The following is a 13,545-nucleotide window of genomic DNA, read 5'->3' on the forward strand; positions in this document are numbered from 1 at the left end:
AAACTGATTAGTGATTGCTGATTACAAACCTTTTATAAAGATGTATGTTTGTTTGGTTTTAAACACTAACAGACGGGCGTACCGGGTCGTGACCTTGGTCAGGTCAGCTTATCTCTTTCTCGCTTTTACTCATAGCTGCGTCTTTATACGGGCTTACGGCGAACAACATTCCATCCAATACCGACCGTACCAATGTCGCGGTTCGGTACGCTCGTCTGTTAAAGCCTTAATAAATGTAATAAATCCACGTTTTGGAACGTTCACATGTCAACTGTCAGTTTGACATTGACATTCACACATTACCGCTCGCTTGACAACACGACTTTCTTTTATTATTTAAGTTTCCAAACAATTTGGACTTTGCTCTTTTGTTTTCCTTATTTTAGTTCTGTTATTTGTTTTATTTAAATACTTACAAGTTGCCGAAACATGACGTCTTTATTGAAAAACATAGTTTTTAAACAACACAGAATAACGACAAGTTGGTTGATACATTATAGCAGTTGCATTTCGGTATTTACATTGAATAAATGGTATTTTTATTTATTTTGTATTCTCAGGTTTATTAAGATTTTATTCATCAACCAGTGAAGTGCCTAAATTCGATACTTTAGCTGTGTCAGTGCCGAAAAAACATGTTTTTCATGTGGAACTAAATAGGCCGAAGAAACTGAATACATTTAATCATAATATGTGGATGTAAGTACTACCCGGACATTCGACAACGTACGACTGTCTACAAAACTCTTTCAATGCTTTTCACTCTTGCATTTGTACACAAATTCCACTTACAGAAGGTCAGTAGAACCACAGAATAAGTAATAGTACTATCTATCTATCTACTAAGCCCTTTTATTCTGAGTTTAAGTATGTCTCTATAAAGCTCAGTGTGCCGCTTGGCAAAGGCCTCCTCTAGATCTTTCTATTGGGGTCTGTTGTGTAAGTAATAGTACTACCATACAGAAAGGACACTTCCTACAATACTGAAGTTTGACAGCGATTCAGTTGTCGAATCATGATAACCCTTTCTAACTTGTGGCAGTATCCCTTTCGACTATTTAGGGTTGTCAAAATTCAAGTTATCTGTGGTTGTGCACGCAACGGGACGTCAAGTTGTTCGTTAATAATTGCTCGGAGCAATGCTGAGCCGAACGGAGCCGAGTTTGCCCGAAGTCAGGAGTGTCGCCCCACTGGTAGAACGGAAGGAGTGAAGCTCTTCCTATTACTGTGTCTGAAGTGGTATCCCACCTGTCCAATTTCTTTGTCCAATGTCATTGCGTCTACTCTCTCATTAAGCAAAATTTTAGACAAAATACACATTGGAACAAGATTTAGGACAGATGGAATACCATCCTGAGCGATGGATGTATACAAAGTTCTTGCCCTATGATAATTTTATATGCCGGTCTTCCCCACATTGTTCACTAAAACAGTAGTATGTCATAAAATCTTTCTATTTAAGAGTTGTAAGGAACTGGTGCTCGGTTAAGTCATTGTCAATAGAGGTGACAGCAGGGTGTCATCTATTGGGCATTAGCAAGTTGAGCACTAATACCACCACCTTATTTTCCATACAAATCTTTTTTTTTTTGTTTATAAGTAATGAATTTCTAATTTCAGAGAGATGAAACAATGTTTTGAAGCATTGAGTCAACACCCTGAATGCCGTGTGGTTGTACTTTCAGCACAAGGGAAACATTTCACTGGAGGTATGTTTACAGTTTTTTTTTAAGTTCTTACAAATTGCTAAAATGAAACTTGGGTAAAAATTAATTGAAATTGCTCTGGGGACTGAATTTGTATGGCAAGAACTGGAAAAACCAGCATGTCAACAAGATTTGCCTAAAGGTGACACTATATTTAAATAATGATTTCTGGGTGCGGGAATAATTTTGTATGTTTAAAACTTTGTTTATTATAAAATAGTTACCAAACTATGAATAAAAAATAGGTAGTAAGCTCTGAATGGGCTTAGAAATGTTCAAATAGTTCCTTTTTTTACTGTTTTCACCTATTTTTTGGCTAGTTCACCTGTTCTTTTTTCGTTTTTAATCTATTTTGATCATATACATTTTTGACATATTAAATATATTAAAAATGGGTCACTCACGTATTTTAAGTCGAAAAACGCTCCACATGTTCCACTCCGTACCGAGTAGTGTCATCAGGAGCTTGCGTTTACAGTGAAGGACCGGCGCAGACTGCGGGCCGCAGCCCTCCGCGCACGATGATTCGGCCCAGGGCGATGTTATTAAAATCTACATTTTTGATTTACAGGTATAGATCTCAACAGTTTTATGGAGAAAGCAAGTGACATTGGGGAATGTGGGGATCTCGCTCGGCAAGTGAGATTCATGAACAAAATCATTGGACTATATCAGGTAAGTCGCTATCTATGAAAATGTGGACAATAGCAGGCGTGGCTCACTCCGCGATTTCGTCGCTTTGCTACAGGTAGCTAAAAGTACATCCGTTCCACACCAATTCTGGTGGCTAGCCATAAGCCGCGCGTGGCGCTGTCGCCACCTAGCGGCCATATCTGTGCTGATCGTAACAGACGCGTTTTGTTAGAGAGTGAGTCTTCTGTACCTAGTACTCTTATTTATTCTGTGACAATAGCAAATGACGGGTTATTCCCACTAGCTGAGTTGGTAGTAACAGTAGTAACTACTGGGAGTTATTTTTTCCAGTAGTTACCAGTCGTAAAGGGTGGGAAAAAAATTCCCAGTAGTTACCACTGGTAACAACTTAGTGGTAATGGTAACTAGTGGAAATAACCCCAAATGACCACTTTTCCATACAAATAATAAAAACATAGTTTTCATTTTCCTCTCGGCATATAAACATTAAGTATAAATAATAGTTTGAAGTCAGGTAAGATGGCAGTCGCTTTCGTAAAAATTTGTGCCTACGTCAAATCATGGGATTCTCATCAGTCTTCTCCACTTTGCCCGGTCTTCGGCATCCTCAGGTGTGAGATTGTTCAGCCAACGTTTAGAGATAGAACAACGATAACTTATAAAATTCGCTGACTGTTTCAGGACGGGATTTCCTCACTGGAGAAGTGTGTGAAGCCGGTGCTCACCGTGTCCCACAACGCGTGCGTCGGCGCGGGGGTGGATCTGATCACTGCCGCTGATATGAGGTAGGTACAGTCGAAAGTTTTAATTTATGACCCGTTTTGTACCTTGTCACAGTGATAATAGAACGAGGTCTCTAGCGACTTTCATATTGATTGTCACTGTGACAAGGGACAACATAGGTCATAAATAGAGTAGTTGTTACAGAGTTGGTCAAAGGCAAATACATATACCTAATATTCAAATATTTCTGGTTTTCAGATACTGTACAGAAGACTGCTGGTTCCAGGTCAAAGAAGTCGACATCGGTCTCGCGGCAGATGTGGGGACGTTGCAGAGGCTGCCAAAAGTTAGTATACATAATTACATACAATATAACAAGTGGATTTTTATGACTAACATTTATTTAGTTACACCTGTAGGGCTAAGGGCTTGTGCACAAATCACGCGAGGTGTTTTCGGCTACTTTTTGACCCCCCCCCCCTCCCCCCGGGTGATATTTGGTGAGGTTTTTCGCTACCCCCCCTCCCCCCGCACAACCTCACGTGTATTTTTTTGAATTTTTTTCAATCGACCTAATTTTAAGAAAAATTGTATTGTATATAGAAAAACTTGTTTATTTTTCGATTTTCGTTAAATAGACTCACTATTTTGAAGTGCAGAGTGAAGATTTATGTTTAACGAAACCGAGAAAAAGTATCTACTCATGTGGTAGGTGTTTTTTTCATAGTTTCGTTCACTGTAGAAAAACACACGTGAGGTTTCCTTATACCCCCCCTCCCCCAACGTGATCTATCGTGATTTTTTCGTGACCCCCCACCCCCTATCGAACCCTCACAAGCCCTAAGATGGTCGGCTCTTTATCATTTGTCACCATGCCTGTCACGTTATAACATATATGTAAGTGCGAAAGTGACGCACGGCATGACAGGTGATAAAAATGTGACCATGATACCGCTTCTGTACCCTGTACCGTTATTTTTCTATTTTATTTTATTATTGGGGGTATTGTGGGCCCATGACCACGTCGACCAAGCAGTGATCTATTGTATCTTTAAAGTTCATTACTAATTTAATTTTTAAGAAGCAGAAACGTCTGCGAACTTGCTATTGAGCTTTGAATAAAATTCCATTCAGAAATTAGAATGAAAATTAATTAATTGGAGTTTTAGAATTAGAACCCAGAGGCCGTGAGTTCAAGTCTCAACCAAGACAGTAATTTTTCCACTTTTAAATTCATTACTAATGGCTGTTGAATCCAGGAAATTTCAGATTCTTTCGGTCGTAATGTTCTGTACCTCATAGGGCTGTATTGCTGCCCTAAGTAGGTACTTCTTTTTGACATTAGCACAGAATAAATAATAGTACTAGGTACAGAAGACTCACTCACTAACAAAACGCGTCTGTTACGATCAGCACAGATATGGCCGCTAGGTGGCGACAGCGCCACGCGCGGCTTATGGCAAACCCCAAAATTGGGGCCGAACGGATGTACTTTTAGCTACCTGTAGCAAAGCGACGAAATCGCGGAGTGAGCCACGCCTGACATTAGTGGTCCACAGGAACAGAGTATGTGCAATTGTGCATAGCAGTCTCCTCTGACTCCTGGCAGAACCTGCATGTCACATCTTGTTTCGCGATTTCAGGGTTGGTCCCATAGTAAAAGTTCCTCAGTATAATCCTAAAACCTCCGTGGCAACGGAAATGCAGTTATTTTTTAGCCACCGTGTATATAAGTTCGCCTTTGTACACATTTACTATATTATCTCTGTGTTATGTACTTGTTTTGTGCAATAAAGTGTTTACTACTACTACTACTATATCGTTGTCTGACTACCTAAAAAAAAATAGACCCACAACCTAGCGTAAGGGTAGTAGTGTAAGGGTGTCTTATAATATAATTTATAAACAATGATGATGATGATTGCAGGTGATCGGCAACGCGTCCATAGCCCGCGAGCTGTGCTACACGGCGCGAAGGATGGAAGCCAAGGAGGCGCTCGCGTTGGGGCTCGTCAGCAAAGTTTACAAGGACAAGGACTCGTGAGTATCATGTCAGATGATGATGATGGCAGGTGATCGGCAACGCGTCCATAGCCCGCGAGCTGTGCTACACGGCGCGGAGGATGGAAGCCAAGGAGGCGCTCGCGTTGGGGCTCGTCAGCAAAGTTTACAAGGACAAGGACTCGTGAGTTGTCACTTATAACTCTGTATATTTAGTAGGGGTCCCTTTTTAATAACAAAACTTCCGTGAGACACAGACATATTAAATATCTTAAGAACGGGTCACTCACGTATTTTAAGACGAATACGTGAGTGACCCGTTCTTAATATATTTAATAGGGGACCCTTTGTTTCCCATAAAGTTTTAAGTCATAATGTACTGTTTGTCATATTATCGTTAGTCATAAAACTGAAACCGTTAACTTTCAGGGTTTTCGTAAGGTTATTGTATAGATAGGTTAGGATAGGTTAGGTTTGTTTTATGACAATCCTGAAGAGCTTAGAATAAATTTAAAAGTGGTAAATTTTACTTTAATTTATTTATGGATGAGCTCTTGGTGGCTCAGATGGCAGGGCGCTGGAGTATCGATCCAGAGGCCGTGAGTTCAAGTCTCTCCCAAGACAGTAAATTTTTCCACTTTTAAATTTACTCTAAGCTTAGTAGCATCGTTAGCAGACGTTTCTGCTTGTTAAAAATTAAAATCCTGAAGAGTTACGCGTTTCTGAGAAAAACCAATTATGACTAACGAAAAATTCGGACAAACAATACACTATGACTTAAAACTATTTGGGAAAATAGAGACCCCTTTAGGTACATAAATAAATGTAAACAAATAATTTGTACATTTTCGTACGGTACTTCATAACATTTATTGGTTAACCAACCAAATACAAAACCACCTGGATCTGTCACTGAACGACCTGACTTTAACCTATATTATTTGATCATGTAATGTTTTCATCTACCCTGAACCATGGTATAATAATATACTCCGCCTGGTACTCCATTCCGAGATTCGCGTATGACCTAACTGACACGCGCCTACGTCATCATGCTGTTTACAGGTTCTCAAACTTTAAAATGTGGGAGAATTTTAACCAACGGTGAAAATTATTTTAACGGCATTAATTTTAAGTTATTCATGTAAAATAAAACAAATCTAATGTATTAAATTAAACTTTATTTATCTATACAAGACAAACGTTTGAAAAACTAATTCACAGTTACACATTAATTACCAAGCTTACGGCGTGAAAAGTTTGGAAAACACTGCGACTGCTGACACTGAGCGAGAAGGAAATAACAATTAACACGCGTTCGACAAGGATGACGGTCAGGGCATGAAGTCATCTAGATCCGAATTGTCAAATGTGCACAGCGCTATCCTGTGTTGCCAGTAGTATAAACAGAATTACCCGAAAGTCTGAAATTTCTTTCGTGAATCGGAAGATATTGCTAACGAGTAATTAAAAATGACGTGTTATTGTAAAATTTAAGCTAAAATACATATAAATGAAAATTATAAAATTATAAAGAAATATTTTAACTTATTAACCATAGGTATAATGTACCCATGTAACATGTTATGTTGAAATAAAGTGGCAATGTTATTGTGACGTAGGCCCGTGTCACTCTGGGAATGGAAGACCATGTTTTATTAGACCATGCCCTGAACTGGCTTAAGAAGCCATTTGAGGGTAGATTTTGTTTACTCTTTTTTAAATACCTAAAGATATATACTGACTAGAGATTCCGTATAAGATACTGTAACGATGTCAATATTAAGTTGAAAGTGAACCGCCAACCCTGAGGCTATGCGAGCGATGGCGCCATACCTTTGGCCTATTCTCGAGTTTATGGCGAAACTTTTTGATATAGTTGGTCAAACCACATTTGTCAGTAAATAATAACAAAAACTATACTCATCCTTTTCTTTTGGGTGCTAGTACTAGTGTAAGACAAATATGATTCTCTCTGTCTATATTTGAAATGAGACAGTCCTTTGACAAACTATATTTAACAAATTTAACACATATCAGTGAAATAATAAGAATCAAAGTCAAAGATGTTCTAAAAGTTTTAATCATGTGTCGAAAGATGGCAGTAAATTGACTGTGACTACAACATTTACTATATGACAATAACTCTCTAAACACTCTATTCTCTTTGGTTCAACTGACGCAAAATACACACGCATTGATTGATACCTTATAGGGACCGTGCGCGTTCGAGGGTCTGCCATCTTGTGGTCCGAATCGGAAACATATGTGCACATGTACATTGCCAAAGCAAGTGCTACCATCTACCGTTCTCGTCGGTACGTTTCCTTGTGCAAAGAAGGTTCTGCCATCTTGTGGGCTACATCGGCAGCATAAACGACACATTTACACCGCGCGCCAAAAATCTGACGGCTCCTATAGTTCATGCACGGGGCCTATTGTTAATTATTATGTATATTCCGATTTACGTACAACTGCGTGCGATGTTTTTATGAAACTTACTTTCAGCTTGTTTCATTGACCCACTCTCGTATTATAATGCCTTTCATTACGAGTATATGTATGTATGTATATATGTATAAACTCTTTATTGTACAAAACACAAAACACAAATTTATGGCACAGGATAGGCAGTACAAAGGCGAACTTAGCCCTTTAAGGGATATAATCAGTCACATAAGTTTTTGGCAAAAATTTCATTTTTGGTACAAGCTCTTATCGCCGACTGTACTTTTTTTTCCACAGGCAACTAATACTCATCGAGACAATTCTAAAAAACCCAAACACAATTAGGTTTCGTTGTTTCATCACAGAGTTCCTATGGCCACCTCCGGTCTCCATCATCAGATCAGCTCGATGACACCATAATATTGCATTGTCACCCGACTTGCGTATGTATGCAAAATTTCAGCTCAATCGGAAACCGGGAAGTGGATCAAATTTAACTTGCAAGATTTGATTACACACAGACAGACAGACAGACAACGGTCAGGTGAAACTAAATAAAAGCTTGTAATAATAAATTACTATTAAGGCCTGGCCAAACAGCCGGCGCGACGACACATGCTAACAGGTTACCGACGTCAAACAGACTGCGTCCCGCCGGTATCACGCCCCGCTTCTGTCGCGCCCCGCGCCGCGCGGCCCATTGCGTCCACGCGTCGCGTGCGCAGCGCTGCGCCGAGCGAACGCGGCGGCCCGCCGCGTCGCGCTGGGTCACATCAGTCGGATCGGATGTTAGATGAGGGCGTGTTGAGAGCGTGAGGCCGGCGCGATCCGCGCGCGCCCTGGCAGAACAGGCATCGCGTCGCCATCACGCGGCGCGGACGCGGTAGAACAGGCATCGCGTCGCCATCACGCGGCGCGGACGCGGCGCTGCGTCGCGCCGGCTGTTTGGCCAGGCCTTTATGTTTAACCTTTTGACCGCCAAAGCCGTCAACTGACGCGCGCGGCTACAAATATCAACCTTCGTGCATTCCAGCAAGGTTCACGATGACGCGCCGCGCACTATACGCGCGGCGTTCAAAAGGTTAAAATGTGTATTAACCAGCCTTATTTCATCGCAGGGCCATAGTTGGGGTGTTGGAGATCGCGGAGACCATAGCCTCAAAGAGCCCCGTGGCGATACAGACCACGAAGCAGAGTCTCGTGTATTCGCAAAGTGTCACCAATGACGAGGGACTGGCGCATATTGTAAGTATAATAAGTATAGTTGGTCAAACCAATTTGTCAGTCAGTAAGAACCAGTAAAACTATACTCATCCTTTTCTTTTGGGTGCTAGTACTAGTGTAAGACAAAGATAATATGATTATCTCTGTCTATGATTGAAATGAGACAGTCCTTTGACAAAATATATAAGACTTACAATTACACGCATCAGCTTTCAGCTGCTAGTGTATTAACCTTTTCGACGCCGTGTCAAACACAAAAGCTGTCACTCGGACGCCGCGCCACCGAAGTGTCAAAACTGAAATCGAACTTTATGCATATGCACGTAGGTCTATGTTGCTCTGTGGTCTGTGACCGATTAACCCGTCTTTCGCGTTGGACCTGCGGTGCGGATATATCGGTCATTAGCGTCCTAAAGGTGAAATCGTATACTAATATTATTATTTACAACGACGGGACTTAATCGCGTAAAATTAAGTCCCGTCGTTGTAAATAATAATGAGTAAACATCGTGAAAGTTTAAATGATTGTAATATAATAATAATAATTAGAAAAGAAGAAACGTGTTGAATATTTACCAGAGACTAGTAGTTAAACGTAGAATGAACATAGAAGAAATGTTAATAAATGTACGCAATTCGCGCTCGAATTGCCCAAAAAAGACCAGAGAAAATAAAAGGCAATCGTAAAGAGTTGCAGGTTAGAGTGTTATTCCATCTGTCGAATCCAATATCTTGGTCCAGTGTGCATCTCACTCTCTCATTAAGCAAAATGTGAGACGCAAATACCAGTATATTATACAGCAGGGGTCACCAAATGGCGGACCGTGGTCCGTATCCGGACCGCCGACCTATATTATTTTTTAATACTTATTTAATAAACTGAAGTAGAAACGGACCGCGATGGTCATATTATTTTGAAAAATTGGACCGCTGAAGAAACTAATTGGTGACCCCTGTTGTACAGGATGGAATACCACCCTTTGCCATGTTACAATATTTGTACTAAAGTTCCAGTTTTAATTGGCCTCTAGTGTTCATAATAGGCTCTCTGTAAAAGGGATTATATTATTGTAAAATCTTAAGCCAGTTTTTACGTAAAAGCAGGTTGGGTTTGCCTCCTACTTACGATAGATGGCGCTAGTGGCTCCCAAGAACTTACAATTTCTATGTGAGTTTAATTATATAAACTTTAAAAGTGTAACTAGATATCATAAAATTTATAGAAAAATATAAAAATGTATGAATATTTATGAGTTGTCCAACCCATTGGCTAGTTTTCAATGAAAATACCTCTGACGTCACATTAGATACTTGTGAATCTTGTGATCTTAATAGGCACACTTAATCTCTCAACTCGCTGCATTTTTACATTTTAAAAAACCTTTAACTACCAAGTGTCTTTGATTATATGTAAAGCCAGACCAAGACAAGTCTGCAACGATTTTGATAGCACACGCAGTGCAAGTGTTAATTTAAACATCAAACGTTTATCAAATTATGACGTATAAATAACACTTGCACTGCGTGTGCTATCCACGGACCTAGAGAGTAAACCGGATAGTGTACATTAGCCAAAAAGTGTGTCCACATGAGAAGTCAAGGTGGGCCGTTGCATCTCTTTCTAATTAGGGTGACCATAAGTCATATGTATGTGGGATATTAGGATAACATTGAATATGTAGTTTGGCCAGGATCTTTTCTTATTCGTGCATAGTTATATTAGTTATAAAGAATCATACTGTCTTTTCGCTGTACTAGTATTATGGCCTAAAAAGGGATGGATATAGTTTTTTTTTCTCTTCTGTACAACGCTTCACACAACCTTAGGTACTTAATTTAGTTGTTCTAAAAACTGTTATTAATAGGCGTAGATGCTGGACCACGAACATGGTCGATCCTCAGGAAGGTGGTCCGCCGTAACGTCTGTCAAGAATACGGGTATGAGTGAGAGAGATAGAGAGACAGATATGCTGACAGAACCAGAGGGTCTACCGCGAACCGCGTTCGACGTGTCGCCCCTCTGTCACACTTACGTACGAAAGTGCTACAAAGAGGCAACACGTCGAAAGCGGCTCGGGGTAGGCTCTCAGGACACCCCCAATGTCCTGAGAGCTTTTTACAGTCTTTGCCGCGTTAGGTCCCAGGCCCTTCATAGCAAGCACTAGCCGCCCCTTTCTCAGCACCCATCATATAGACTGCCGCTTAAAATATCTGGCCGCCCTAGGCCCGGGCCTACTCGGCCTTAGGGCAAATCCGCCACTGCCACAGGGTCGCGTGGGACCGCTACGCCCGTTTGCTATAGTTTTTAACTAGGACGCTTGTCACTGGAGCATAGACACCGAAGTTTGCATCGTTTGACGAGCATCTTTCTCTGTCTCTGTAATTACTCCTTTATAGGAGTAAAAGTAAAAGATGCCCGCAATTTGCGAACCTCGGTGTTCACGGTGGTAGACCATCTGTGCGAAAAGAGAAGAGTCGTGAAATGTAAAGAAACTAGTGATGTGCCGTTCCCAGTAAATTTTCCAAAGAGGGTAAATTCCCAGTAACGTTTCTGGTATCGTCCCAAAAGTCAGTAAATTACCATAAGGTTCTATTTTTTTCTTTTATTATCAATGTGTTTTTTTATTATTATAACAATGTATAAATGTGTCTGTAATGTTTAAGGACTTTGGATTTCAATTTTGGCAATTATTTATTCTGTATTGGCTCTCATTTCACCAATTTAAACATGCCGAAATAAATACATACCTATTCATATAAATTTACTTTTAAGTACGTAATAAGAATTGTGTAACACTGATTCTCATCGTGCCGACATCATGGTCACCCTAATGAGTTTGACAATGTTGACTTGTATTTTTATCGCAAAATGTAATAATTGTGGCTTCCTTGTGAAACAATATTCCACAATTAGAAATTCTTTCACTCCTACAACCTTTAACGCAACATTAATTCACAATTTTTAAGAAAATTTTCATTCACGTGTTTTGATAACATGTCATCACACGTTAGGGATACCAATTAATATTCAAAGTTACTACAATGTCTACCATATCAAAATTAATGTTTTTTTTGTTGTGCACATGCTTGGTTAAATCAGTTAATAATATTGACATCATAATTATTTACAAATTTGTTAAAAGATATCAGAACCTTACTCTAAATAAAGCACTTAAATAATATAAGGAGGTATTTAATTTCAGTAGTATATTGATATAAATACTACCACAATGGTATATTTTTAACATTGGCAACATGTGCGAGTGAGACACCGCGACCCACCTTTGCTATCTCAAGTGGACCGTTTTCTCTAGTCTGGTAAGAACGTCTTTCTGGCTCGGTGATAAGGTTAAATTTAGTATGGCAAAAAAAGTGACAGTTCACTCCATCTTATAACTTCATGGCAGGGGTGCGAAACTCCTGACTTCGGCCAAACTCGGCTCCGCTCGGCTCAGCATTGCTCCGAGCAATTATTAGGGTTGGCACCACTTGGCTTCCTTTTGCGTGCACGACCACAGATAAGATAATCACTTGAATTTTGACAACCCTAAATAGCCGAAAGGGATAGTGCCATATATTAGAAAGGGATATCATGATTCGACCCTGAATCGCTGTCAATCTTCGGTTTTGTAGGAAGTTTCCTTTCTGTACGGCAGTACTATTATTTATTCTGTGTTCATGGTGCTATCATATGCGTTGCAGACTTTTCTTGGTCTAACTCTATATTATTTTAACTTTTCTGTCGTCGACAATATTACGAGGGAGGAAGAAGAAATATAGCCTCTGGGGTTATTTTCTTCTTTTTATTATAAAAGTAGCCTAGTAAATGCATTAATGTAGTGTTTTTTTTATATACCATTAAAATGTACAGACTCTTTAAAGTCTTTAAAAGAAAAAAAAAATAGAACAATACAATAGTTAATGCAACCAAGATTATTTCAATTAACTTAACTTGACCATATGGATACATATTGAAATCTAAAACTCACTTTAAACCCTGCGAATAAAAAAAAATGTATTTAAAAATCAAACAATCAAAACAAATTAAATTTTAGCTAATTATTTATTATTTGAAATGTATTTTCTTTTGTTCACAGCGCCTCATAAATCAAGCAATGCTGCTTAGTGACGATTTGAGCAAATCTGCAATGGCGGCAGTCGCGAAGGAACAGGCCGAATTCGACAATTACTAATTTAGAAAACACAGTTGACAAAATGTTGTATATTATTTAATTTGTATAAATTTTAATCGAAATAAAGTATTATTGTTAATTTTGTAAATCAATTTTATATCTTCCATTGCTTGGCGTTGGCATTTTCACGAAAATAATATAGTATCTAGTCAATAATCTTATTTTTAAAAGTTACAACGATGTACTTAATGGCTACCCTTCAATACTCAATAAAATACTTAAAAGTCAATATGGCCGCGCTTCTTAAATTCCGGATGAAATTGCTGACGTCATAGCCCCGAACTACGTCACTGCACCGGGTATTAACAAAGAAAATCAGGTAACCTAGTTTATAGAGAGGCTTGCATTTACGCTTGCTGCGAATGACCTACCCCAAAATAGAGCGTCTAAAAATAGAACCAGGGCCCACACTGCCTGTGAATGGTGCAATTGCAATATAGGCCACGGTGCAATGATATGACCTATTTATTTTTCAATGGCTGGTAGCATGAACGGGGATGGGCCCGGTCGAGCCCCTCCATTCAGTAAGGCTCTGGCGTGACCTACTTAACGTTACTCGCCTATGCGCTCCCGAGGTGGACGTATGTCGGAGTTTT

The 13,545-nt window shown here is 39.6% G+C and overlaps 1 protein-coding gene across 1 annotated transcript; it reads left to right on the forward strand.

The window, feature by feature from the left end:
• The first annotated feature begins 308 nt into the window (after nucleotides 1-308).
• LOC134801846 (delta(3,5)-Delta(2,4)-dienoyl-CoA isomerase, mitochondrial) lies at nucleotides 309-13,037 on the forward strand. Its single transcript, XM_063774482.1, has 9 exons — nucleotides 309-481; nucleotides 561-699; nucleotides 1,621-1,709; nucleotides 2,278-2,381; nucleotides 3,042-3,145; nucleotides 3,342-3,429; nucleotides 5,156-5,268; nucleotides 8,651-8,777; nucleotides 12,854-13,037. Exons 1-9 carry the CDS (start codon nucleotides 430-432, stop codon nucleotides 12,947-12,949), a joined length of 912 nt encoding a protein of 303 aa, XP_063630552.1. The 5' UTR covers nucleotides 309-429; the 3' UTR covers nucleotides 12,950-13,037.
• Nucleotides 13,038-13,545: the final 508 nt, after the last annotated feature.

Source organism: Cydia splendana, chromosome 23, assembly GCF_910591565.1.
Source record: "Cydia splendana chromosome 23, ilCydSple1.2, whole genome shotgun sequence".
NCBI lineage: Eukaryota > Metazoa > Arthropoda > Insecta > Lepidoptera > Tortricidae > Cydia > Cydia splendana.